This window comes from Cucumis sativus, chromosome 7, assembly GCF_000004075.3.
Source record: "Cucumis sativus cultivar 9930 chromosome 7, Cucumber_9930_V3, whole genome shotgun sequence".
NCBI classification, from domain to species: Eukaryota; Viridiplantae; Streptophyta; class Magnoliopsida; order Cucurbitales; family Cucurbitaceae; genus Cucumis; species Cucumis sativus.
The window spans coordinates 4,784,771-4,807,834 of NC_026661.2; the positions used below are offsets into that span (position 1 = coordinate 4,784,771).

The 23,064-nt window shown below is 34.4% G+C and overlaps 5 protein-coding genes across 9 annotated transcripts in view; 3 read left to right on the plus strand and 2 right to left on the minus strand.

Annotated features, from left to right (window-relative positions):
* Window positions 1-3,434, plus strand: part of LOC101212051 (serine/threonine-protein kinase TOR) — a 36,075-nt gene extending 32,641 nt beyond the window's left edge. The window contains exons 48-57 of the mRNA XM_011660561.2: window positions 18-178; window positions 303-476; window positions 593-721; window positions 809-892; window positions 1,544-1,605; window positions 1,696-1,768; window positions 1,852-1,986; window positions 2,530-2,703; window positions 2,771-3,036; window positions 3,271-3,434. Of these exons, the coding sequence (XP_011658863.1) occupies window positions 18-178; window positions 303-476; window positions 593-721; window positions 809-892; window positions 1,544-1,605; window positions 1,696-1,768; window positions 1,852-1,986; window positions 2,530-2,703; window positions 2,771-3,036; window positions 3,271-3,289 (1,277 nt within the window). The 3' untranslated portion in view covers window positions 3,290-3,434. The remainder of the gene's footprint in view (window positions 1-17; window positions 179-302; window positions 477-592; window positions 722-808; window positions 893-1,543; window positions 1,606-1,695; window positions 1,769-1,851; window positions 1,987-2,529; window positions 2,704-2,770; window positions 3,037-3,270) is intronic.
* A 1,096-nt stretch (window positions 3,435-4,530) lies between these two features.
* On the minus strand, window positions 4,531-8,094 carry LOC101213258 (tubulin alpha-4 chain). 2 transcript variants are annotated; one of them, XM_011660562.2, is made up of 5 exons: window positions 6,958-8,094; window positions 6,131-6,365; window positions 5,666-6,036; window positions 5,023-5,483; window positions 4,877-4,937 (listed from the first exon to the last, which is right to left on the minus strand). In XM_011660562.2, exons 1-5 carry the CDS (start codon window positions 7,048-7,050, stop codon window positions 4,877-4,879), a joined length of 1,221 nt encoding a protein of 406 aa, XP_011658864.1. In that variant the 5' UTR covers window positions 7,051-8,094. The 2 variants fall into 2 exon arrangements, with proteins under 2 accessions (XP_004136930.1, XP_011658864.1); XM_004136882.3 differs by having other exon boundaries at window positions 4,531-5,483.
* Window positions 8,095-8,237: 143 nt separating this feature from the next.
* LOC101213497 (protein SHORT HYPOCOTYL IN WHITE LIGHT 1) lies at window positions 8,238-12,490 on the minus strand. Its single transcript, XM_004136883.3, has 4 exons — window positions 12,257-12,490; window positions 11,950-12,177; window positions 11,791-11,856; window positions 8,238-9,270 (listed from the first exon to the last, which is right to left on the minus strand). Exons 1-4 carry the CDS (start codon window positions 12,410-12,412, stop codon window positions 9,112-9,114), a joined length of 609 nt encoding a protein of 202 aa, XP_004136931.2. The 5' UTR covers window positions 12,413-12,490; the 3' UTR covers window positions 8,238-9,111.
* Window positions 12,491-13,357: 867 nt separating this feature from the next.
* Window positions 13,358-17,973, plus strand: LOC101213733 (ribosomal RNA small subunit methyltransferase E). 3 transcript variants are annotated; one of them, XM_031888849.1, is made up of 9 exons: window positions 13,358-13,610; window positions 14,192-14,265; window positions 14,389-14,531; window positions 14,611-14,657; window positions 14,738-14,846; window positions 14,966-15,027; window positions 15,482-15,596; window positions 16,166-16,326; window positions 17,321-17,408. In XM_031888849.1, the coding sequence occupies exons 1-8, from the start codon at window positions 13,419-13,421 to the stop codon at window positions 16,312-16,314; spliced, it is 891 nt and encodes a 296-aa protein (XP_031744709.1). In that variant the 5' UTR covers window positions 13,358-13,418; the 3' UTR covers window positions 16,315-16,326; window positions 17,321-17,408. The 3 variants fall into 3 exon arrangements, with proteins under 3 accessions (XP_031744709.1, XP_004136932.2, XP_031744710.1); XM_004136884.3 differs by lacking the exon at window positions 17,321-17,408 and adding an exon at window positions 17,571-17,973 and having other exon boundaries at window positions 13,359-13,610; XM_031888850.1 differs by lacking the exons at window positions 14,966-15,027; window positions 17,321-17,408 and having other exon boundaries at window positions 13,359-13,610; window positions 15,513-15,596; window positions 16,166-16,538.
* Window positions 17,974-18,851: 878 nt separating this feature from the next.
* On the plus strand, window positions 18,852-22,959 carry LOC101213978 (magnesium transporter MRS2-3). 2 transcript variants are annotated; one of them, XM_011660563.2, is made up of 6 exons: window positions 18,852-19,446; window positions 20,236-20,466; window positions 20,578-20,706; window positions 20,837-21,000; window positions 21,118-21,349; window positions 22,392-22,959. In XM_011660563.2, exons 1-6 carry the CDS (start codon window positions 19,009-19,011, stop codon window positions 22,677-22,679), a joined length of 1,482 nt encoding a protein of 493 aa, XP_011658865.1. In that variant the 5' UTR covers window positions 18,852-19,008; the 3' UTR covers window positions 22,680-22,959. The 2 variants fall into 2 exon arrangements, with proteins under 2 accessions (XP_011658865.1, XP_004136933.1); XM_004136885.3 differs by having other exon boundaries at window positions 18,863-19,446; window positions 21,115-21,349.
* The last annotated feature ends 105 nt before the right edge of the window (window positions 22,960-23,064 follow it).

Here is a 23,064-nt window from a genome sequence, read left to right on the forward strand (position 1 = left end):
TAATTTCTATGTTCTAGAGTCACCGGTCGTGACAATTGCATCATTTGCAACACAGCTTGTTGTGATAACATCAAAACAGCGGCCTCGAAAGTTAACGATTCATGGGAGTGATGGTGAGGATTATGCATTTTTACTTAAGGGGCATGAAGACTTACGGCAAGATGAGCGTGTCATGCAGGTATTGTATTCTAAAAAGTTGGCACAATTGTATAGTTTCCCAGACTTCAGCTTTTACTTTTTGCCTTGAAAGTTCACTTATTTTATTTACCCCTCACTAATCCTGACCTTCTGACTTTGTCCAGCTATTTGGTTTGGTTAATACGTTGCTGGACAATTCAAGAAAAACTGCTGAAAAAGATCTTTCCATTCAACGGTATGATGTTATTCCACTATCACCAAATAGTGGATTGATTGGTTGGGTCCCACATTGCGACACCCTGCATCATCTTATTCGTGAGTATAGAGATGCCAGAAAGGTCAGTTGACGTTAAATGGAAGCATCCTTAAAATTTGGAATTCATTTGAATTATTATAAGACTGGGATTTACTTTTATTCATTACTTGGAGTATTAATATTGCTTCGTGGTTCCAGATAACCTTGAACCAAGAGCACAAGTACATGCTTAGTTTTGCCCCCGATTATGATCACTTACCGCTCATAGCTAAAGTGGAAGTGTTTGAGTATGCACTATTCAATACCGAAGGAAATGACCTTGCACGGGTACTACTCCACATAATATTACTGTTTTATGACTTCGCTTGAATTTTATTTGAATATATGATTTCAGCGTTGATTATCCTCTTGTAGGTTCTTTGGTTGAAAAGTCGCACATCTGAAGTATGGTTAGAGAGGAGGACTAATTATACCCGAAGTTTGGCAGTCATGAGTATGGTATGTTAATTGTTGCTTATTTATGTTTCTTTTGTTAAAACATCATTTTTGAGTTATGTATTTTGGCTTTTGGTTCTGGTAGTTTCAAATGTTTAATTTTGGTCTATGGATTTTCGATAAATCTTAAAAATAGTTGTGTGGACAATTTATTATTATTTTTTACCAAAGAAAAAAAAATCACTATTAGCTTTCCTTTTATAAATATTGTAAATACATTCACATAGACCGAAATGATAATTTGTCTTTATTTGTTCATTCCTTATGGTTGTTTTGCACCAAAATGAGTTCTTGCCATTCAGTACTCTTCGCTAAGGCTAGTTGATATTTACTTTCTTCCACCATAAAAAACTCTTGTTCTGTGGTTTTGTGGAAAAGTGGGTACTTACGTCTGAGTGATACCCTCGTTGCTTATGCATTTTATATTATCAATAGAATTCTCTTACGAGAAAAAATAATAATAATAATAAAATAAGAGGAACGTAAAATATATAATTACATGAAATTATATATATAAGAACAAATTGGACACTGATTCAATTTCTAGTTACATCTGACTTGCTTACTTAAACTTTGGCTTATACCCGTTTATCTTTATTTATTGCTTTTCATTTTTAGTTTGTTCTTTAATCTCATGGTGGTTGAATTTTCCAGGTAGGTTATCTTCTTGGTTTGGGTGATCGACACCCAAGTAACCTTATGCTGCATCGTTATACGTAAGTTTTTTTTTTTATTATTCAAAATATGCATATTGATTTGTTGCTAAGATATATTCTCATTTTCCTTTGTTTTTGAGGCTTTTGCAGTGGTAAGATTTTGCATATTGATTTTGGAGATTGCTTTGAAGCTTCAATGAACAGGGAAAAGTTTCCTGAGAAGGTCTTTCTCAACTTTTAGTTTCTTAGGTTTTGTTTTTGTTTCCACGATTTGCTGTTTTTAATCTCTTGTTTTTAATTCTTAAGGTACCCTTCCGGCTGACTAGAATGCTTGTCAAAGCTATGGAGGTCAGTGGTATTGAGGGAAACTTCCGTTCAACTTGTGAAAATGTGATGCAAGTTCTTCGATCAAACAAGGATAGTGTTATGGCTATGATGGAGGTATAGTCTTGAAAACCGTATGAAGTATTGATATGAAAACTGTGAAGTGTTGATATAATTAAATTTATCATGACTCATCCTCTTAAGCTTTTGGGTTAGTCAGTAGGTGGTCGACGTTGGACAATAACAGACTTTCTGATTTAACTACTTTGTTTCAAGATTTACTATATTTAACCTGTCATGAAATAGTTTTGGGTTGTTTCGAGTTTTCTTCTCAGTAATGTGTATAGCTGGATGTTGGTGAATTTATGATTGAATGAAGTTATGTTAGTGGTTGTGTTCAGCATTTGTTTTTTCGTTAGCTTTGAGCATTTTGATATGTTGAACTTGAAGGACACTTGGGGGCGTTTGACCCACCAACTTCTTAAATTGGTGTAAATAAATCAACTTCTATAGCAGACACTATCGATGTTTGCACATTTATCGATTAACTTCATTTTTCTACTTTTTACATTTATCGATTAACTTCACTTTTCTATTTTTTTACATTTATCGCGAAGAGACGTAGAAGTAACTAGCCCTTTTAACTTATAATTTTTTCAGGCCTTTGTTCACGACCCTCTCATAAATTGGCGTCTTTTCAACTTCAATGAAGTCCCACAAATGTCGATGTTTTCAAGCACTCATGCCCCTGCTGTTGTGAATGCTGAAGATTCTGCTCAAAGTCGTGAACTTCTTCAACCTCAACGAGGCGCTCGTGAAAGAGAGCTTCTTCAGGTAAAAACTTGAGACATCAACATTGTCAAGTTTTCTTAGGATGATACTGATCCTTCACATTGTATAGGCTGTTAATCAACTTGGTGATGCCAACGAGGTCTTGAATGAGCGTGCTGTTGTTGTCATGGCTCGTATGAGTAATAAACTAACTGGACGGGATTTCCCCACTTGTTCTTCTATGTCGACTGCCTCGGCTCAGCATGCAGTCGACCACAGCACCTTAATATCTGGGGATTCCCGTGAAGTTGATCATGGTCTCTCTGTTAAGCTTCAAGTCGAGAAGTTGATCGGTCAAGCTATGTCACACGAAAACCTATGTCAAAATTACGTCGGGTACGTTAATGTTCATTCCCTTTTCTCGATACCTTCATCCTTTTATTTTATCCATCTACAATACCTCGTTTTTCTTATGGATTGCCAAATGTACTATCTTATACATCTTACTATTAACACCGTCAGCCGCCTTTTACTATTATGCAACGGGCGGTGGCGTACGTATGTGTAAATCATATTCTAATTGTTATTTAGTTGTTTAACGTCGAACTGCAACTGCTTTTCTGCGTGCAGGTGGTGCCCCTTTTGGTAGTCCGAAGGCAACCCATCAATTGTATATCGGTTTCTGTATATATCATTTCTTAATGTAAATTATGTAAACTTGTTCTTACAAATCATGTACAATATCTTACGTAAAATATATAATCTTAATAATTATGGCTTTGATTTATCCGTAAGTTGTGAATCTTAGAGTGAGGGATTACTATTGCTGTTTTAGTAGCACAAGAAATCAATACATCCAAATCGAACGTTTACAAAAAGCTTATATTGAAATGCAATCACTATGAACAGAGATGATACAAATGAAAATGGGAAATAATATTGTAACTCAATTGGTAATAAGTATATTTTGTTTGAAGATTCAATTCATAATATATAATGTAGAAGATTTGAGGGAACAAAATGTTAACTAGTGATATGAACTATAAGTAAAAGTAATAATAAGGAAAACGATTGGAAATGACGAACACGGTTTGAAAATATTTGAGACTTAAATCATCGATAGATTTGAAAATTTATAAATATTTTAGTTAATTTTACTATATTTAAAAATATTTTTTAATAAAAATAAATAATGGATTAATTTTATAAAAAAAACCTTTTTGGATACACATACTAACTACTTCCTTCAACTTTTACAAAATTATTTATTTACTGTACACATACTCTTCTCTCAAATGCAATATTCTTTTACAGTATTTATTTTTGTTCATATATCTATATAAAAGATATTTTTTCTTTCTTCCTATTCAAAATATAAAGATATATTAATATAACTTTTGAAAACTTAGAGATTATTAAACCACAAATTAATTAAACGTCTACAAAAATTTTAAAATAGGTTATTTTTTAAACAAGTTTTAAGTTTAAAATAGGTTATTTTCTAAGTTTGATTCTTTTGTAAGGAAAAAAAAAAAATTAGATCAATGTTGTGCATATTCAAGTGGATTACACTCAACTCTTCTTTACGTTAAAAACTTACTCAGTTTCATCTCTCTCTATTATTTTTAAATTACATATTATTTGATTTTGAAATATTTCCATTCAATATTGTTTGAAATAATAAACTATATTCAATACAATTTATATTGAATTAGTCTTTTTAGAACTTAAAACTAAGATGTAATATTAGAAGGTTGTTTTGTTTGAGGTGTTCTCAAGACTTTGGTTTTCTAAAAGTTTTGTATGAATATTAACATGACTTTGGATTTTAGAGGTTGAGTTGATGGTGTATGAATATTGAGAGTGGGTTTGGTTTTGTAGTATTGAAAATAAGTAAAAATGAGGAGGTGTATAAAAGGAAGGAACAATATTGTTGTTGTTCAGAAATGCAAACTTGAGTGTATATTTTCCCATCAAACAGAAACCACAAATCTCACACATCACCAATGCTTCTTTTATCAAACAGAAATACAACAAAAACACTCTACAATCAACACTAACACACACTGCTCCAACCCCGACGCTCCCGACAAAAGAGTTCCCCCACAAAATCAACAAAACCAAAACCAAAACAGATAGCAAACTCAAAATTATTTACAAATAATTGAGCTTCCTTCCATGGTGTCTCCTCAGTACTCCTCCTGATCATCATCATCACCTTCGCCAGACTCTGCCCCTACTTCCTCGTAATCCTTCTCGAGTGCCGCAAGATCTTCCCGGGCTTCAGAGAATTCTCCCTCCTCCATCCCCTCCCCCACATACCAATGCACAAAGGCTCTCTTTGCATACATCAAATCAAACTTGTGGTCTATGCGAGAGAACACTTCTGCCACGCTTGTCGAGTTCGAGATCATACACACTGCCCTCTGCACTTTGGCGAGGTCGCCACCCGGAACAACCGTAGGCGGCTGGTAGTTGATCCCGCACTTGAAACCGGTGGGGCACCAATCCACAAATTGGATTGTGCGCTTGGTTTTGATGGTTGCAACAGCTGCATTGACGTCTTTTGGCACCACGTCTCCTCGATACATCAGACAGCAAGCCATGTACTTGCCATGTCGAGGATCGCACTTGGCCATCATGGAAGACGGCTCGAATGCACTGTTGGTGATCTCAGCTACAGAGAGCTGTTCGTGGTATGCTTTCTCTGCAGAGATCACTGGGGCATAAGAGGAAAGCATGAAGTGGATTCTTGGGTAAGGGACCAAATTCGTTTGGAACTCAGTGACATCCACATTCAGAGCTCCATCGAACCTTAGAGAGGCGGTCAAGGATGAGATAACCTGAACATCACATTAAAGGAACACTAATCCGTTATCGTATCAAAAGTATAGTAACTAACATTCAACATTTGAAAGTATAGGTACTATAAATTGAACAAATCCCGAAGTAGAGGGATCTAAACAATATTTTAACCAATCTGTCATGGTAACATTCATGAAAATCAAAGGCAATTGAAATGTACCTGAGAAATGAGACGGTTAAGGTTTGTGTAAGTGGGTCGCTCAATATCAAGGGAGCGTCTACAGATGTCATAAATGGCTTCATTGTCAAGAAGCACAGAAACATCTGTATGTTCAAGGAGGGAATGGGTTGAGAGAACGCTGTTGTAAGGTTCGACAACAGAGGTGGAAACTTGTGGAGAGGGATAAACAGTGAAACCAAGCTTGGATTTCTTGCCATAGTCAACAGATAAACGCTCCAAAAGAAGGGAGCCAAGACCAGACCCAGTACCCCCACCAACAGCGTTAAACACCAGGAAGCCTTGAAGTCCAGTGCAGTTGTCGGCAAGCTTTCGAATCCGATCCAAACAGAGATCAACAATCTCCTTGCCAACTGAAACATAAATTATCCAATTATCATCAAATAATTCATGAAAAAACTATTGATTGAATTGGTTTATACGGATGTGACAATTTGAGATGCTTACTGGTGTAATGACCACGAGCAAAATTGTTGGCAGCATCTTCCTTACCGCTGATAAGCTGTTCAGGATGGAACAGTTGACGATACATTCCAGTTCTCACCTCATCAATGACAGTAGGCTCAAGATCAACGAAAACAGCACGAGGGACATGCTTTCCTGCACCTGTTTCACTGAAGAAGGTATTGAACGCATCATCGCCTCCACCTACAGTCTTATCACTCGGCATTTGTCCATCAGGCTGTTTACACCACAAAATTTAGACAGAATGAAACTCAAATTCAAAATGAATTACGATTCTAATAGAAAAAGAAAAAGAAAGAATACAAGCACATTTGCATTGAACTCCAAACCTACAAATAATCATTAGTCATTTCCAAAACTAGAAACTCCAATAACAAACAATAAATCTTTTTCACAAATATCAATCAGACTCCGTAAAATTTTGAAGAAACATTAGGTAGAACACAACGCTATCTAATATATTCTACATAGAAAAAGCAACAACCGTAAAACAAGAACTTATAATCAAATAATCCAAAAACAGATCCTATCAAACATCCAAAATTAAAAGATCCACACAAGAATTAACAAAAGCATAAAAAATATACCAAAATAACCAGAACATGATCATAATCATAATATTACAAAACCAAAATCAAGCAACTGAGAAGTACAGTTTAAAACTTAATTACGAATCGATCAAGCAAACATGCAATAAGAAAAGACACAAAAAGCGAACAAATCACAAAACAGATTAAATATATATTCAACTAAATCATTAAACCGCCGGAAATGAAAGAAAACAACGAAGAAAATGAAAAGAGATAGACCTGAATTCCATGCTCAAGGCAGTACAGTTCCCAACATGCATTGCCGACCTGAATCCCAGCCTGACCGATATGAATGGAGATGCATTCTCTCATTTTATTCTCCGGCAGAAAGAAAAGAAAAACAAAAAATAGGATTGAATGAAACCTAAGAAGAAGAAGAAGAAGAAGAAGAAGAAATATGGAAAATGGAGAAGAAGGCGTTTATGAAGACGCCTTCTTTTGAAAGAAATGGAATGTTTCGATGGAGAATGAGGAAGAAGGAGACGCAATTTATAGTTGGAAAAATTAGTGGAAGTTAACCAGGGTTAGTTAAGAGTAATTAAATTAAAAAAGAGATATAATTGGATGGTAATTAACCATGGTTAAGTTTTTAAGTATGTGATTTTGAAATTGTAACCGTTTTTCTTTTTTCTTCCTTTTCTTTGCCGCTCGAAAGGGCCCAGTGAGGTGCGAGGGAGCCGGCCTTCTTTCCTAACTTGGCTTTTAGTTGAGCCGGTCTCCACGATCAACATGTCTATTTTACCCTTATATTTCTTTTTTAGTATATGCTTATTTTAACCTTGAATTATGTATATTGTTTCTTAGTTATTCTAAATCTCGACTTTATATTTGGGACGACTTATATTATTTAATATGTCATCCATAACTATAAAAATACGACTTGTATGATTATATTAGTGAAAGCGTTGGAAGTATACATATTGTAAAACATTGAGCTAGTTGTTGATTGTAAAAAGTATATTCACATGTATGTATGTATATATATGGACTGTTATTTATTAAATAAAATACAGTTTAGTTAAGAGATTGGAGATACCTTGATTTAGATTTCAAATCATAAATTAAGTTTTTCAATAATCTTTAGAAAGATGGTTACAAAACATCAAAGAAAATACAATGATGACATTGTTTTAAAGCAAATAAATGATTAATTGAAAGTTTCTTAGATAGTATAGATATAGAAGATCAATGGGGAACTTTCTTCTCTCTCCCAAGACCCCTCACGTTGACCTAAACATATAATTTGAATTGAAAGAATATTTGTTTTATCAAGATATCATAACCTCTAGCTCTTGTTTGATATCTGTGTTTAATATAAAATCATCACATCCATACCTAGTTTAGAATCCCTCATGTTAACCTAACTCCCAGTATCATATGTAGTTGCATGAGAGTTGACACACAATATCATTATTCAGTCAATTATTGCAAAGCCATTGTGTGTTATGTATTTTGGGCACCAAATGGCATCATATGATATGCAAAATGAGAAGAAAGTGTTGAGAAATGTTAACTGTTTTATTATTACCTATGGCAGCAGAAGGAGAAGGGTATGTCTAATCTTAGACAGACGTGATATTACAAAGAATTAAATAAGGAAGTTATAAAGAGTGGAAGAAAAACTGAGATTACAACCAAATACTATACCACATTTCTCTCGTAATATTACAACAGAGGTTACCTTTGCTAATTGTAATCATGTCCTAAAGACTTGAAAGAAGTAACAAAAGAAGAGAGGTGTTTGCTTTCGTTGATAGGATAGAGAAAGCTATGAGGCCAAAAGAATCAAAACTATACTTCAAGTTTAGAGACAAGCATTTCTACTCCAGTGGCTTTTGTATTGGTTTAAATTCTATTTTGAAACTTAAAGACATTTCTACCTTCACGCTTTTATTTTGATCAATAAACTTTACAACGTTTAACTACTTTAATTCCTAAATTTTGTATAGATAGTTATTTTAGTCCTCGCCACTTTTATTCATAAATCATTTTAACAAAAATCCAACTTCATTTAGAAACCAACGCAAAACATAATAGTGATGGGTGATTAGGAGCTTTTCAAACACTTATTCATTAAATTATCTACTTGTCAGATGAATTAAAAAATCAAAATAGGATTATTTATGGAAAGTGTTGGCGAGAACTAAAACACTTTTATATACGAAATTAAGAGTATAAGAATTTAAAGATCAAAATGAGATAAGCATGAAGGCTAAAGAACCAAAATAGGATTAAACCATATTTTATTTAAGCTATACCCTTTTCTTCTTCTTCTTCTTCTTTTTTTTTTTTTTTTCTTTTTTTTTTTTGTGGTGGTGGTGGGGAGTTGTCCACTTACCTTGTGGTTTGTAAGTAGCCAAGTGATTGAAGCATTCAGGATGCAGGTTGAGCACCAGTCCAGGCATGGTGCTGATCATCATCGAGTTGTCCGAGTCTGTGGCTGCGGGTATCTTGCAGATATAAAATGCCAATCCACACTCCACGAATGATGAGTATGCTCACAAACACTGCAGTTCCAAGTGTGCATATCACCTAAGATTTCATATAGCCAAGGGAGTTAATGAAAATAGTCCTAATACAGTAATAACGAAGGAGAAAACTATGGAAATTAGGTATGATCTTCATAAAAGGAGAATTATTTTTTTCCTTTAAATGGAAGGATAACATTGTTGAGAAAATTGAAAATAGAAGAGAAGAGAGTGATGTCATGTAGAAAAATAAAAATAAAATAAACACCCTACAAGAGATTACCCAAAAAACCAGAGGGAAGAAAATCCAAAAGAAAGCAAGCATTCAATATCCCTTATTTGACCAACCCCTCTCGATGAACGAAAAAAAGGAGAAAAGAATAGAAACGGGAAAAGAAAACATTTAAATTCCACTCCATGTCAAACCCTCAGCTACTTACAGGACACCATTATAGTAAAAAAACTGGCAAAGAGAACTTCTTCAACAAGAATGCATTAACAAATTTGTTTTTAAATAAAAATCTCTCTCAAGAAATTACAGTCTTAATTAGTTTCAGCTTGTATGAAATTCTTTATTCTTCCCATACCAGACCCTTTTAGAACAGTCTCCCGAGGGACCTACTGTCTATGAACACCAGAAAACTCAATAGTCAATTCACACCAACAGACAAACTGTCTACAACCACTAGTAAACTCAATAACCAATCTACATCAACAGACCAGCGCTTTTCACTAGCTCTGAGAAGACAGAAAATAAAAGTCAAATACCATACAGGTTTTTTCGTTTTGTCATGTTCCGAAAACACAAGTATTTGTGTGTGTTGGAAAATAAAACCCCAAAGAAAGCTAACGTATGTCTAAGATTACTACTGGCAAGTGGCTCTGATGCATATTGTTGGATTTCCTTCAAAATTCCAGTCATATAGACATGACTTTTCTTACTCACATCCTGCCAGCAGATATTTTAGCGTCAACTGTCTACAAGCACGAGAAAATTCAGTTGATTCACATCAATAGACTGGTAGTGAAGTTGATTCACAGCAATAGACTGGTACTTTCACTACTGATAAAAACCAAAGAAGGCTAACTGACGTTTAGGATTTAGGATTTGTTTGGTTAAAAACAACTTAGTGAAGTGTGCACATTTATCGAGTAGCTTCACCTTTCCCTCGTTTTCTATTTTTTATGATTATCAAGAAACTCGATCTTTCTCTCTATCTCTATTGTTCACATTTATCAACTAACCAGTGTTTTAAAATGCCCAATATGCACTAAGGCACAATGGCCCTTTGAAGCCTAGGCGCAAGGTGGAAAAAAAGGCGCAGTTTTTTTTTGTGAGGTACACTGTGTATAAGAAATAATATACATATACACACACACACTATATACATGTTTATTTACACAACCACAAAATAGATGGATAGAAATGAAACTTGTACAAAAAAAAAAAGATATATAAGAGTTAAATATTAGTCATTCAACGCCAAGATATATAAGAGTTAAATATTAGTCATTCAACACCAAGATATAGGAGAAATCTGCTGCTTCAGTTTGTACTTTAGATCAATCTTAGCCATAGGTATAAATTGTACAATGATGCTTTATTTCAAATTAGGCTAAAAAAAATAACTATATTATATTTTATATTGAACGGCAGCCAAATTTGTGTTTTAAGGGAATTGTCAAAAAAGAAGCTCAAAGAGGTGCACTAATCCTCAATGCGCCTCGCCTAGGGGCCAAACAGTCCCTGAGTTCACTTTTAACCATATGAAGATTCTTACTAGAACCCTGTAAATGACGGGACGGCCATCAATCTGAATATTTCGTTAATTTACAGATACTTGCCAGTTTCAAAAAGTTTTCTGATGACAAGATTGGTTCACAACTTGGTGTGTTATTGGAGAATTAACACAGAAACAAGAAATCTGGGTATTTTTTATTAATATTCTGGAATAAAAATAATAACAGCTATTATTTATACTACAACAAGTCAAAGGTGACCTATCACCTTTTCAACAAGTCAAAGAGTGTCTAAAATCCAGTCCAGTAGATAGTAGGCAATTAACAACTAATTAAGCAACTAAATACATCACAACTGTTCATAAGAAATGGAGATTGTTTATGAGGTGGATTCGGTATCAAAACATATATTGGAGTTGGAGTTAGCCCATGGAACCAGCAATACTAAAGGAGTTGCAAAGAGACTCTTATCAACAAGCAATAGTTACAAATATCTTGTGGAGGGAACTTCAAGATGGAAAAAAAAAACTCTAACGCTCTAACATTAAACCAATTGAATTTGCTGACTATCAGAAAGTATGACTACAGATGAGGCCATTGAATAGCTTCTTCCAACAATTAGAAGCATAAGACATCTCTTTTCTTTTTTTTTTTCGGTTGATACGTTTGCCATGCACAAGCAAAGCGTCATAACAATTCCATCTCCAAAATTAAGGTTAAATTTCGAACACAAATTTCTCCTTTGCAATGAAAAGCTTACAACTACCTATATTGCTGAGGAAACAAATCCATGTGGAAATACCAAAGGAAAGCATTAAAAATGGCTAAATTTCAAAGCATTTACCTCAAGAAATGCTTTCAAAACCCACAAAAACGCCAGCATTAGCACCCCATTAACAGAAAATGCCACCTGGAAAAACAAGTACTGATACACAATAAACCAACAACAAAACAGGCAGAAAAAAAAAATCAACGATTAAGCTCGTAGCTGAATAAACTTTACCAGTTTAGTAGGGATGGATGGAGGAAGAACCGATCTCACAGCCTTCCGAGCTCGCCTCGATGATTTCCTAAAAATATTCTCAACAAAACGAACCAACAGATCCAAACTTCTATCCTCTTCGTCCTCCTCATCTTCGTCCTCCTCCTCCTCCTCCTCCTCCTCTCCACCAATTAAGTCGAAATCGGAGCGGTTCCAATTACGCCGATCGTCCACAAAATTATCAACTCCCTGGAAGTTAATCGAGCAAATTAAGAACAAAAACACAGGAAAAAAAGATGAATAGATGGGAAGAGAAATCAAAATGGACCTGAGAGAAATTGGAGGTTCTTCTGGTAGCCCGAAGGAGCGTGTAGGAAATATGGATAGGATGAGAAAGAAGCGAGGTTGGAGAAGTTGAAAATGGCAGTTGAGATTGAGGAATGGAGAAAAGGGACGGCGGTGAAAGAACGGCAGGTAAGGACATAGTCAGTTGTTGAAGAAGAAAGAGTAGTTTACGGGCTCAGGTGATTTTGTTTGTTGTTCGAAAGGATGAAGCAGTTTTAGAATTACTTATACATAATTTCTCATTCACAATTTGGATTCTATTATATGTTTTCATATTTCAACTCCAATTCTTTTTTACATACATACATATATATTTCATGCATAATCATATATTAACTAACAATAATATGTGATCTTATCAACTCAATTAGAAAATATGTATTTTGTAATGTACTATATATTGGTAAGGAGGAGATGGAGAGTGATAGCTTGAAGATACCAAAGAACTTGTTTGGAGAGTAGTCTACTGAATAACAACTCTTACGTAGTGGTAAATCTCGGATGGTTCTTCTATTCGAGCAAAAATGACTTGATCTTTTCTTCAAATATCTGATTCATTAGCCACTAATAGTTATTAGAAAAGTAACTATGGAGACACGCACAAGGAAACTCTTGAACTCGTCTAGAGAATAGGTTTTCCTTGCCTTGCCTCGTGTAGTAGGAGTCTTCTTTACCCACATTTTTCTATTATTGTAGTGCGACTTATTTACTAATTTTAATAATGTACTGTTTTTTTAAAGTATATCTTTTTAGTTTAAAAGTTTTTAAAAGTAGATTTAAAAGGTTTTAGAAGATTTTTTAAAATAATTTGATGAAAGAAATTTTTTAAAAATAACAAAATAAATTAAAATATTTACAAGCTATAGATTCTATCACTATAGTATATTAATGACTATTTGTGACATAATTTGGTCTTCTAAATATTTTGTAAAATATTTTATTTTTGAAAATTTTTCTTTTATGAAATTTAAAATTAACGAAAAGAAACGATTTTTAAAATAATATGATTTAAAAAAAATTAAATATAATTATTTAAAAGAAATATATTTTCATGGAAAGATAGGGAATAAAAAGGTAAATTTTAATTTGTTGTAATATTAGTGCAGCGAGTCTTGTAAGGCTTTCTCCACCAGCGGCAAATCCTCATGTTCCATAGTTGTTGTTCTTCCCAAATGCGAACTATAGGAGCATTTCGACCTCAATTGACACAGTTATTGAACCCCTCATGTTTCAGAAGCTTCAAAGTTAGAGCTCTCTCCTCTTCATCTCTGCCCTCCTCGAACCAGTCTCGCGGTGGCCTTCCTCGCTTCTTCTCCCAAGTTCTACCTTCTTATAAGGCAATCCCTCTTTTTGTTTTGTTTGTTTTTTTTTTTTTTTTTCAATTACTAAGTTTTTATACGATTGAAAATTGTGTATGAGATGGGGTTGTGTTAGTTTTGGATGGGGCTGTCGATTTGAATGGATTGTTATTAATTTTTTCCTTTTTGGTTTAAGTGGAATGTTGATGACTCTGAATTTTGGAAGACAGAGTGTTGTCATTATGAGTGGGGTTTGATTTAATCCATTAAATGTTAGTTATGGAGCTTTGTGTTCTTGGGAAAACTTGGAATGCTTTCGATATTTTGTCGTGGGGAGTTGGTATCTATGAACTGAACCTATGAGATGGATAATGGCATTTACTATGATGAAATTGGATGGGATGGGATGGGATGGATGATTATTTTCCTAGTGGCATTTCTATTGATCTCTTCAAGTAAGTCTTAGGAATTTTTCATGTAATGATAGTAGAGGGAAGTTTAACTACATTGTGTAATGTCATGCTGTAGTAAGCTTAATGCATTACTTGATTTGATAGTTTTGTAAAGTTAGATTGTGGAAATGGAACTGCTCTCATATCATATGCTTCATCATTATCCAGGGTGATGTTATTCGTCTAGAAGGTGATGAAGTCTGGCATATGACTAAAGTATTGAGGTTGAAAACTGATGATAGGTACTACTTCTAATAGTCAACAGCAAAACCGTTTGTTATTATCTAGACATATGGGTTACTGGGTGGATTCTTTTCTCTATTTATATGTTTGTTATCTTTATGATAATTGGATGTAAATTCAAGGGTGGAGCTGTTCAATGGAAATGGAGGTTTAGTTGAAGGGAGCATAAAGAACATTCGTGTCAATGGACTTGAGATTCTGGCTATGGAAGAACCAAAATCTGTTTTACCTCAAAGCACACAATGGCATGTATTTGCAGCATGCGGTAAGATTCTTATGAGGAATCATTAAACTGTTACTGCATCTTTTATTCTTTGGCATGGAAATTAACTGCCTTTGTTTAGGTACTCTAAAGGGCGGTCGTGCTGATTGGCTTGTTGAAAAATGTACGGTGAGTAAATGTAGACTAAGGTGATGCAAAATAAAAAATTTTGCTTCCTAATTTTCTTGCTGCCTTTTCTCTTTATTTAGGAACTGGGTGCTAGCAGTGTAACTCCTCTGCTAACAGAACGTTGCCCTACCATATCTGATAACCGGGTACAAAGATTTGAACGTATCGCATTGGCAGCAACTAAACAATGTGAGTCATTATTCAAGTTAAGTTTCTTTGCCTTTGGAGTGGGAATTTGAGACATTTCAATCTGGTTTGTTGCTTGACGTCTAATTACGTTTGGAAAATTTACGCAACCTTCATTGCAGGTCAAAGACTGCACCAAATGAATCTGAATTCTCCCTTGAAAATTGATGGTCTTTTGCCCTTTGTGAGTTGCAATCCAACTTTTCCCTTGTGCTAATAAACAAAATCATAAAAGAATCACGATTCATGTACATTTGCGATATAGAATTAAGCATATTTCTTCAACAAATGGTCAAGTACTTCCTGTACTAGTGATTAGGTGAAATGGTTTCATTTTCCATGGTTTTCTTGAAATTTTCAACATTCTGAGATTCAAGGTTGTATATCCATCTTAAAAGTAATTCATTATAATGTCCACTTGATGTGGCCTTTTTCATAAACGATTATTCTATTCTTTTAGTAATTATGTTAATAAATGATAAGCAACTGAGACATATTGATACAGAGGAGAAAAGCAGCCTAGGAACCGGAATCCTGGCCTGAAGAAAATACAAAAGAATTGCATAGCATTTTATACTACAAATTCTTCTCTTTAACTTAATTTCATAATCGCTTTGGTTTTATTTTGTTCCCTGTAGATTAATGAAACGAAGCTATCTTTTGTAGCAGTTGCAGAAGCGACGCCGCTTGTAAGTGCATTAGCTTCAACAAAAATAGAGTCTGGTGGGCTTTTAGTTATCGGACCTGAAGGAGGTATATTTTATATTGTACTTCTGCTTTTTCAAGATGAGTGCAATTTTGCTACAATATTAATAAGTGGTTTTTAGTGTAGTTAGTGTTTCAACATTCTAATGAAGAGGCATATTAAAGTCTTACAAATTTCAGCATTCTGTGATCTGTCGTGAATAGCATTTTTTTAAAAAACATTGTGATGGATTTAAATGTCCATCAGTATGTCAAAATTTTGGCTGTGGTGGATGTATTTGTCGTCAAACTAATCTACCCAAGAAATAGAGTAATAGCTCATATACTTCATACTTTTTACCAGGAAATAGGAATTTTATCGTGCATGGAAAATTACCTATCTTATCTATTGTTAATTGTCCACCTACGGAATAATAATCCGTGGAAAGCAGTGGCTAATGTAATGCAAACAATTGTTTGGGGTACCAGATCATTTTAATATTGTTAGTGACATTAACTAGTACTTGAATGATATTTCCCCTTCATGCTGGAGAATATCAAGAAATCCTTTACTTCTCTTCATCCAGTGCCATGCCGTTCTTTTTTTCTTCATCTTTTCCCCCTTTTTTATTCTTCAGACTTCACCGAGAAAGAGGTGAACATGATGAAAGAAGCTGGAGCAATTGCAGTTGGTCTTGGCCCTTATCGACTTCGTGTTGAAACTGCAACAGTCGCAATCTTATCAACCCTCATGTTATGGTCTGACTCAAAAAGTTCCAACTGTTAATCTTCCTTTCAGGTTAGCCGTCGACCATCATATATTTCTGTATTGATAAATCAGATTTTCCTGCAATCTTTATTTAGTTTATTTTACTTCGACATATATTTCTGTATTGATAAATCAGATTTTCCTGCAATCTTTATTTAGTTTATTTTACTTCGAGGAATGAACTAAAATTTAGAACGTGAAATATATTTTGAAGGTAATATTAAATACCATTATTTTAGGTACCTGACTCCTAGTCTACTATATGAGACTCAAACCCTTATCTACATAAATGTTTTAGGTAAATGCACACAAGATGTGTACCTATATCAAGTTTCTATTGAATCGTTTGTTAAAAAGTTAATATCAATAACAGTCCAAGTTTGAGGACTAGGATAAAACATTTCATAGTTTATGGACCTAAGACAGAAGAGGCAAGAAAATAAGACTGAATATATTTCATACAAATTTACCTTTCTTCTTATTGAATGGACAAAAGTACATTGCCATCATGTAGAGATCTTGAAAAAATACTTGTATCAGTTTATTGCTTCATTTCTTCTTGACCTAATAGATGCTACTCATTTTTTTCTAGTACTCTTTGCATATCAGAGCTACTCATGAAAGTTAACCCATCCAAAACCATGACATTCCCCACTAATTTACACTTGTTTTAATTCTATTTACTGATTTACTGCAATGATGAACATAGTGCGACATGTTGGAATAAATGGTATGCAACCCTACAGAGTTGCATCTTTTAAATTCCACAAGTTGCATTTTTCGTTAACCAGCTCGAAGAAGGTACATGCCGGTTCGACTTATTAAGAATTAGTTTACAAACACGTCTCTTCTTCAAATTGGATTTTTACTTTATCCATCCACTGTGTTCTATCCCAAAACTTTCCTCTCATCTAAAAGTTCGGTTTATTCCACAAAGTAGAGTTTCTTAAATTTTGTAAACGAGATGTTGCTTCTAGTATACGTTTCTCCTATATTACTCTTGATGCTCCTTAAAATTTTCTAGGAAATAATGTAATTTGTCAAACTCAAATTCTCACTTAGAAGAGCAAAACTAACAATGAAGGTAGTTTCTATCATTCTTTCTCAAGATGTGTATGGTGAAAATATTCTTCATACAAAATTATTGCGTTGGTGTTTGCTAAATAGATCAACTGACAATGGTAGTTTCTATCATTAAATTTCAAAAAAGTTTCCACTTAGAAAACTAGAATCCATTCTAGTAACTTCTAACTTCTTACGTTCACTGATCACGGGGTAGCTTCAAAATCAGCACCACTTCAAAGCCTCAATAGCATGAGCATTTGAGTTTTGGGGTATAATCTATTTGAGGATTGGTCTGTGATGATGATGGGACTTCATGAGGAAGATTACAATTGTGTATGATGAGGAAGATTTCCTATACTAAATTTTCAGTGTCATCTCAATTTGCTTTTAAAAATATGGTAAGCCCATAGATATTAATGAAGACAAAATTTATAGTGTAAACATAGATAGTATTGATATCTTGGGAGTAGTAGAGAATTTTGCTTGCATTTATGGTAGTTGAATTGAAATGCATTTTTGTTTTAGCAAATTACATGGTTAAAATTTGATATGAATGCAATAGCCATTACTTCCCTTTGCCTTTTTTCAATGTATTAGGATCACTTTTTCGAACTTTGTGTTATTTACACTATAAATTCTGTATCATCTAAGTTTAGTCAACTCTCTTGAACTAGGTTAGGTGAGAGTTTGATTATCAAATTAACCAATTTAATTATATGAAAAACAGGCATAATAATTAATATGGATTAACTGCATTTATCAAAGAATTTGCTAAGATGAATCACTAATATGAAAAGCCTAATTAGAATTAATTAATCATTGCTTGTTGATGTTCACAACTTACCAACTAATTGAACCTATCCCTATTTGCTACTAGAGAAAGGGATCAACATGTGATTATATGTCTTTGCTTTGTAAATGAAACCATAGCGATTGATTATGTGTCCTCAAGTAGAAATACAATCAAATATCATTCATAAAATAATGCAAAAAGAAGAAAACTACTCTACACCTAAGCAAGAAAACGTTACCTAAATGCTCCAATTTTGGTAAAAGTTTAAATGGAAAGGCAGTAAAATTCAGTTTTTATTTAAGTAAACGTCAATATATTCCTTTTATATTTCCGATGTCTTTAATACTAAATATAAAAATAAAAGGAATTTTGTTTTAGAATATTTACAAATAATATTTGAAAATGAAAAAAAACTTCTATATACGTTTCATACCGTTTTGAGATATCCAAGAGAAAAGAATTATATCTCGAGATGGTTTAAGATGAAAGACAATCTTATACTCCATTTTAATTGATGATCTCTAGCCTTAGTAATACTAAGGTGGTCATAAATGAAAGAATTTTATCTTTATTTTATTCGATTTTGGAAAAGAAGATATTGGCCAACATGAATGAAAGACTTATTCAATCTCGAGTCATAATTGCATGAAAATAGGTTAGAAGAAATTTTTTTCTATTTTATTTAATTTTGGGCATATATTCCATAAAAGTAAAAATAATAAGGCTCCACAACCCGCCATGAGTTTTCTTCTCTAAACAGAGAAGCAAAGAGTAAAATCAAGCATCTGATTTCGTGGCACAATAAGTTTCATTAAATCCCAAGGTTGATCCGCCATTGCCGCCGGCGGAGTTCCATGCGGGGACAACATTCTCACCCACTCAAGTCGGGTCCCGCCGGACCCGATGACGAAAACGAACCAGTTCGCTCTTATATCGCTGGAATGAACATTCCCTTAGGCCCCGGAATTCGGAAGAAGGGAACTGGAGTCCGACCATGGCTACTTCTGGACTCGACCGGCGGAGCTCAGGTGGTTGAGGCCGGAAAACATGCGATTATGCGGCGGACCGGTCTGCCGGCGCGGGACCTTCGGATTCTCGATCCGTTGCTCTCGTATCCATCTACGGTTCTTGGCCGTGAGAAAGCGATTGTGATCAATTTGGAGCACATCAAAGCAATTATCACTGCTCAAGATGTGTTCGTGTTGAATGCTAGGGATCCGTCTGTAACCCCCTTTGTGGATGAGCTTCAAAGGCGGGTATTGCGGCACCATCAAGCCACTAAGGCCTCTCAGGTTTGAATTCGAATTACAGTTTCAACTTAGTTGCTGAAAATTAATGCAGATGTTCTTCCTAGTTTGGTTGATGTGAAAACTGATTATGGGGTTCTTAGTTTCCTTTATATCCATTTGCGCTAGCTTTTCTGTTTGGTTTGAAGAACTTGTTGAGTTTTGTTCACCCTTCAGTATAGTGCATGTTTTAGTGGGTTGGAGGACCGTTTCTAAACAACTCATGTTGTTCAGTCATATGTAGAGTATATCAAGAGTGGGGTTTAATGTCATAATATGGAAGCTTCTCCTTCATGTTTGGAGAATGAGGTATTACGGTTTTAATTTATAACTTTTGGGGTTGGCGAAGCTTCTTAGGTTTAGTGGGTGTGAGTCATAGGCATAAATCAAGGAGTGAGTCTCTGATAACTCGGTTATTTAACTGATATGATGTGAAATTCAGCGATCACGGTTAAATGTTGTGCAATGTAGTAGTAGCTAGTTTCTAATATGGAGAGATGCATAATCAAGTCAATTAACTGTCTTCTTAGACTTTGAATGCAAACATTAGTTGATGCTTGGAACTTTGGGTGGTTCTTTTTTAACTTATATTGGAAATTTGAACTTCTATCCTTCTTAGGTTTGATTTTCATTTGTCACTGGGGAAATCTTTTTATCTCTTTCAACGTTTTATCAAGGACACGTTATTACCAGTCAATCAAACAATACTTTAGTTTCTTCTACTCAAAGTATTTCATTTCTTAATCTCCTTGCATTGAGGGTGCTATTTGTGTTTAACTATCTACAATGTTTTAGGAGGGCGTTAGCGATGATTCTAATTGGAGGAATCTGTATGACTTAGAGGAGCCTAGATCAAGGACTCAAAGTCCTCCTTCATACCAAGGATTTCCACAGGCTGAAGAGGAGGAGGGGAAGGAAAGCATGAAACAAGGTCTTGAAAATCGGGAGGGATTGAAGGTTCTTCCTTTTGAGTTTGTTGCTTTGGAGGCATGCCTTGAAGCTGCTTGCAGTTGCTTAGAAAGCGAAGTATGAATGTTTACATTTTTGTTTATTTTATCTAGTTTCGTTCTCTTTGTTCTATTTAGCAGATATATATTGTACCTCTCTTAACTCCTTACTTGTCATCTCCTGTACCAGGCAGATACATTGGAGCTAGAGGCTCACCCAGCTTTGGATAAGCTGACTTCTAAGATCAGTACTCTCAATTTGGAACGAGTGCGTCAGATCAAAAGTCGACTGGTTGCAATAACTGGACGAGTTCAAAAGGTTACTAGATTTAATTGCTAGTCATGGCACATTTCCTCTGTTTGTGTGGTTCAGTTACTTTATCTTTGAGAAATTCTTTTTTTCTTTTATTTAACTAGGCTTTTCGTGGGAATGCTATGGGTGTTTACAGGTGCGGGACGAATTAGAACACTTACTAGATGATGATGAGGATATGGCTGAGATGTACTTAACAGAGAAGATGGTTCAGCAACAACTTGAGAACTCTTCCACTTCCTCAATTCCTGAGAGAGATGACATGGAAGAAGACGATCAGCAATTAGGCAAAGATGACAGGCACGAGTCATGTCTTATGTCACCTTAAATTCAGAATCACAGATATCTATTATATTTTTGTTGTTTTCATTTATTTCTGCGTTTCCAAATGGCTTTCTGTTCCGATTTTCTCAGTAGTCCGACTGAAATATCAATGGACGGTGGTGGAATCTCTGCTAATTATGATGGCAATATGGATGCTTCCCAGGATCATTTGTTTGGTGCATCACACGTGGGCAGGGACAGCCATGGGACGCGGACAAGCACTACCCATAGCGCTATAAGCAAACACCTCGATGTGGAGGAACTTGAGATGCTATTGGAGGCATACTTTGTGCAAATTGATGGTACACTGAACAAACTTTCCACGGTACGCACAATAAACAATGTTTCCTTTCATCCACGTGAACCGTTTTATTTTGAAGATGTTCTGCTTGTTTTAACCTAAAAGGATTTTGTTGGTCAATATAAAATGAAAATTGTCCTGCGAATAAGTAATAAATCTAACTCGCATGTGTTTTGGGGTAGGAAAACATGATTTTAACTGCAGAAAAGGCTAAACTAGTAGAGCAACCTGTTACAAGGGACGATATTTTTTAGTCTGTTCAAAGAAATATTGTTTTCGAAGCATAGAAGTCAATAGATTTGCTTTATGCACGAGGTGATTTTGCATACACTACCGAAAGAAAATAAATTTTGAATTCTCCACCTCCTTTTAGCATTAACCTTAGTAGCAACCAAAATTTACTTCATTAAAGTTGAAATCGTAGGTTATATCGATTCGATGCTACCTACTCTTACCCAATCCTTATTCTGAAAGATGTCTCTACGTAACATGAAAAGTAGATATGGTTTTAACTTTTAGAAAAGTGAAATATTTATTTACCATTTTGGCCCATTGATAACCATTTGTCATTTGTTTTTTCAATATTTGTTTTTTGAAAATTAGTTTATAAACACTACTTTTACTCAAGGTTTCTATGATTTGTAAAAAATAGTTTTTGTTTTAAGAATTTGACTAAAAATTCAAGTGTCTTTTAAGATCAATGAAAATCACAATAGAGAAATTGGGAGGAGACAAACTTAAATTTTGAAAACAAAAAACAAAATTGTTATCAAATGAGAATGTTACCCAATATCATTACACATGTTTCTTTACTTGTCAAATTTGAAAAACGAACTAGAGTTACAATGTTGCCACACCATAATACAACTTTAAATTTTGTTTTTATAAATCATTTTGTTTACTTAACTGGAAATTTTGGAATTATATTATAAAAAAACCATAGAAAACCACTAGTAAAAGTTTTGATAGTACAGTATATTTCATTGAAAAGCAATCTTTCTTTGAACAATGGTTTTTTCCTTTCAATAGTGTTGTCTAGTTTTAACACTCTTTTATCCATTCTAAGCTGAGGGAGTATGTAGATGACACAGAAGATTACATCAACATAATGCTGGATGACAAGCAGAACCATCTTCTACAAATGGGAGTAATGTTGACTACAGCAACCCTTGTCGTGAGCGCTTTTGTCGTGGTTGCAGGTATCTTCGGGATGAACATCCATATTGAACTATTTGAATCCGAAAAGGCAGGCATGCCAGAGTTCCTGTGGACCGTTGGTGGTGGTGCTACAGGAACAATCTTCTTGTATGTCATTGCCATTGCCTGGTGCAAGCACAAACGTCTGCTCGAGTAGTAGAACGGAAACGTGCTGCCAACAGCGTGGTTGGCCTGATAAAAAAGAGTATAAATTAATACAATGTTTAATACATATTTATATATTTCGATATCATGTATTATTCTACTGTGTTGAAATATGGTGAAGCTTTTAGAAGCTGAATTCTCTGTTTCCTTGCCGCTGGTAGATATAACTTAATTGTATAAGTTGCATAGATATAAAAATTTACAACGTTTCATTTGGTTTTTAGAGTGACTTCTAAATAATCGAAGAAAGTTTGAGAGAGTGATTTTGGACATGATGTATGATTTTTTTAACTTTTTAAAAATCACTCTTAAATCTCTATAAAAAATTAATTCTGTCTAGATTTTTGTTTATTATTTAATTCAAGAAATTGTGAAAA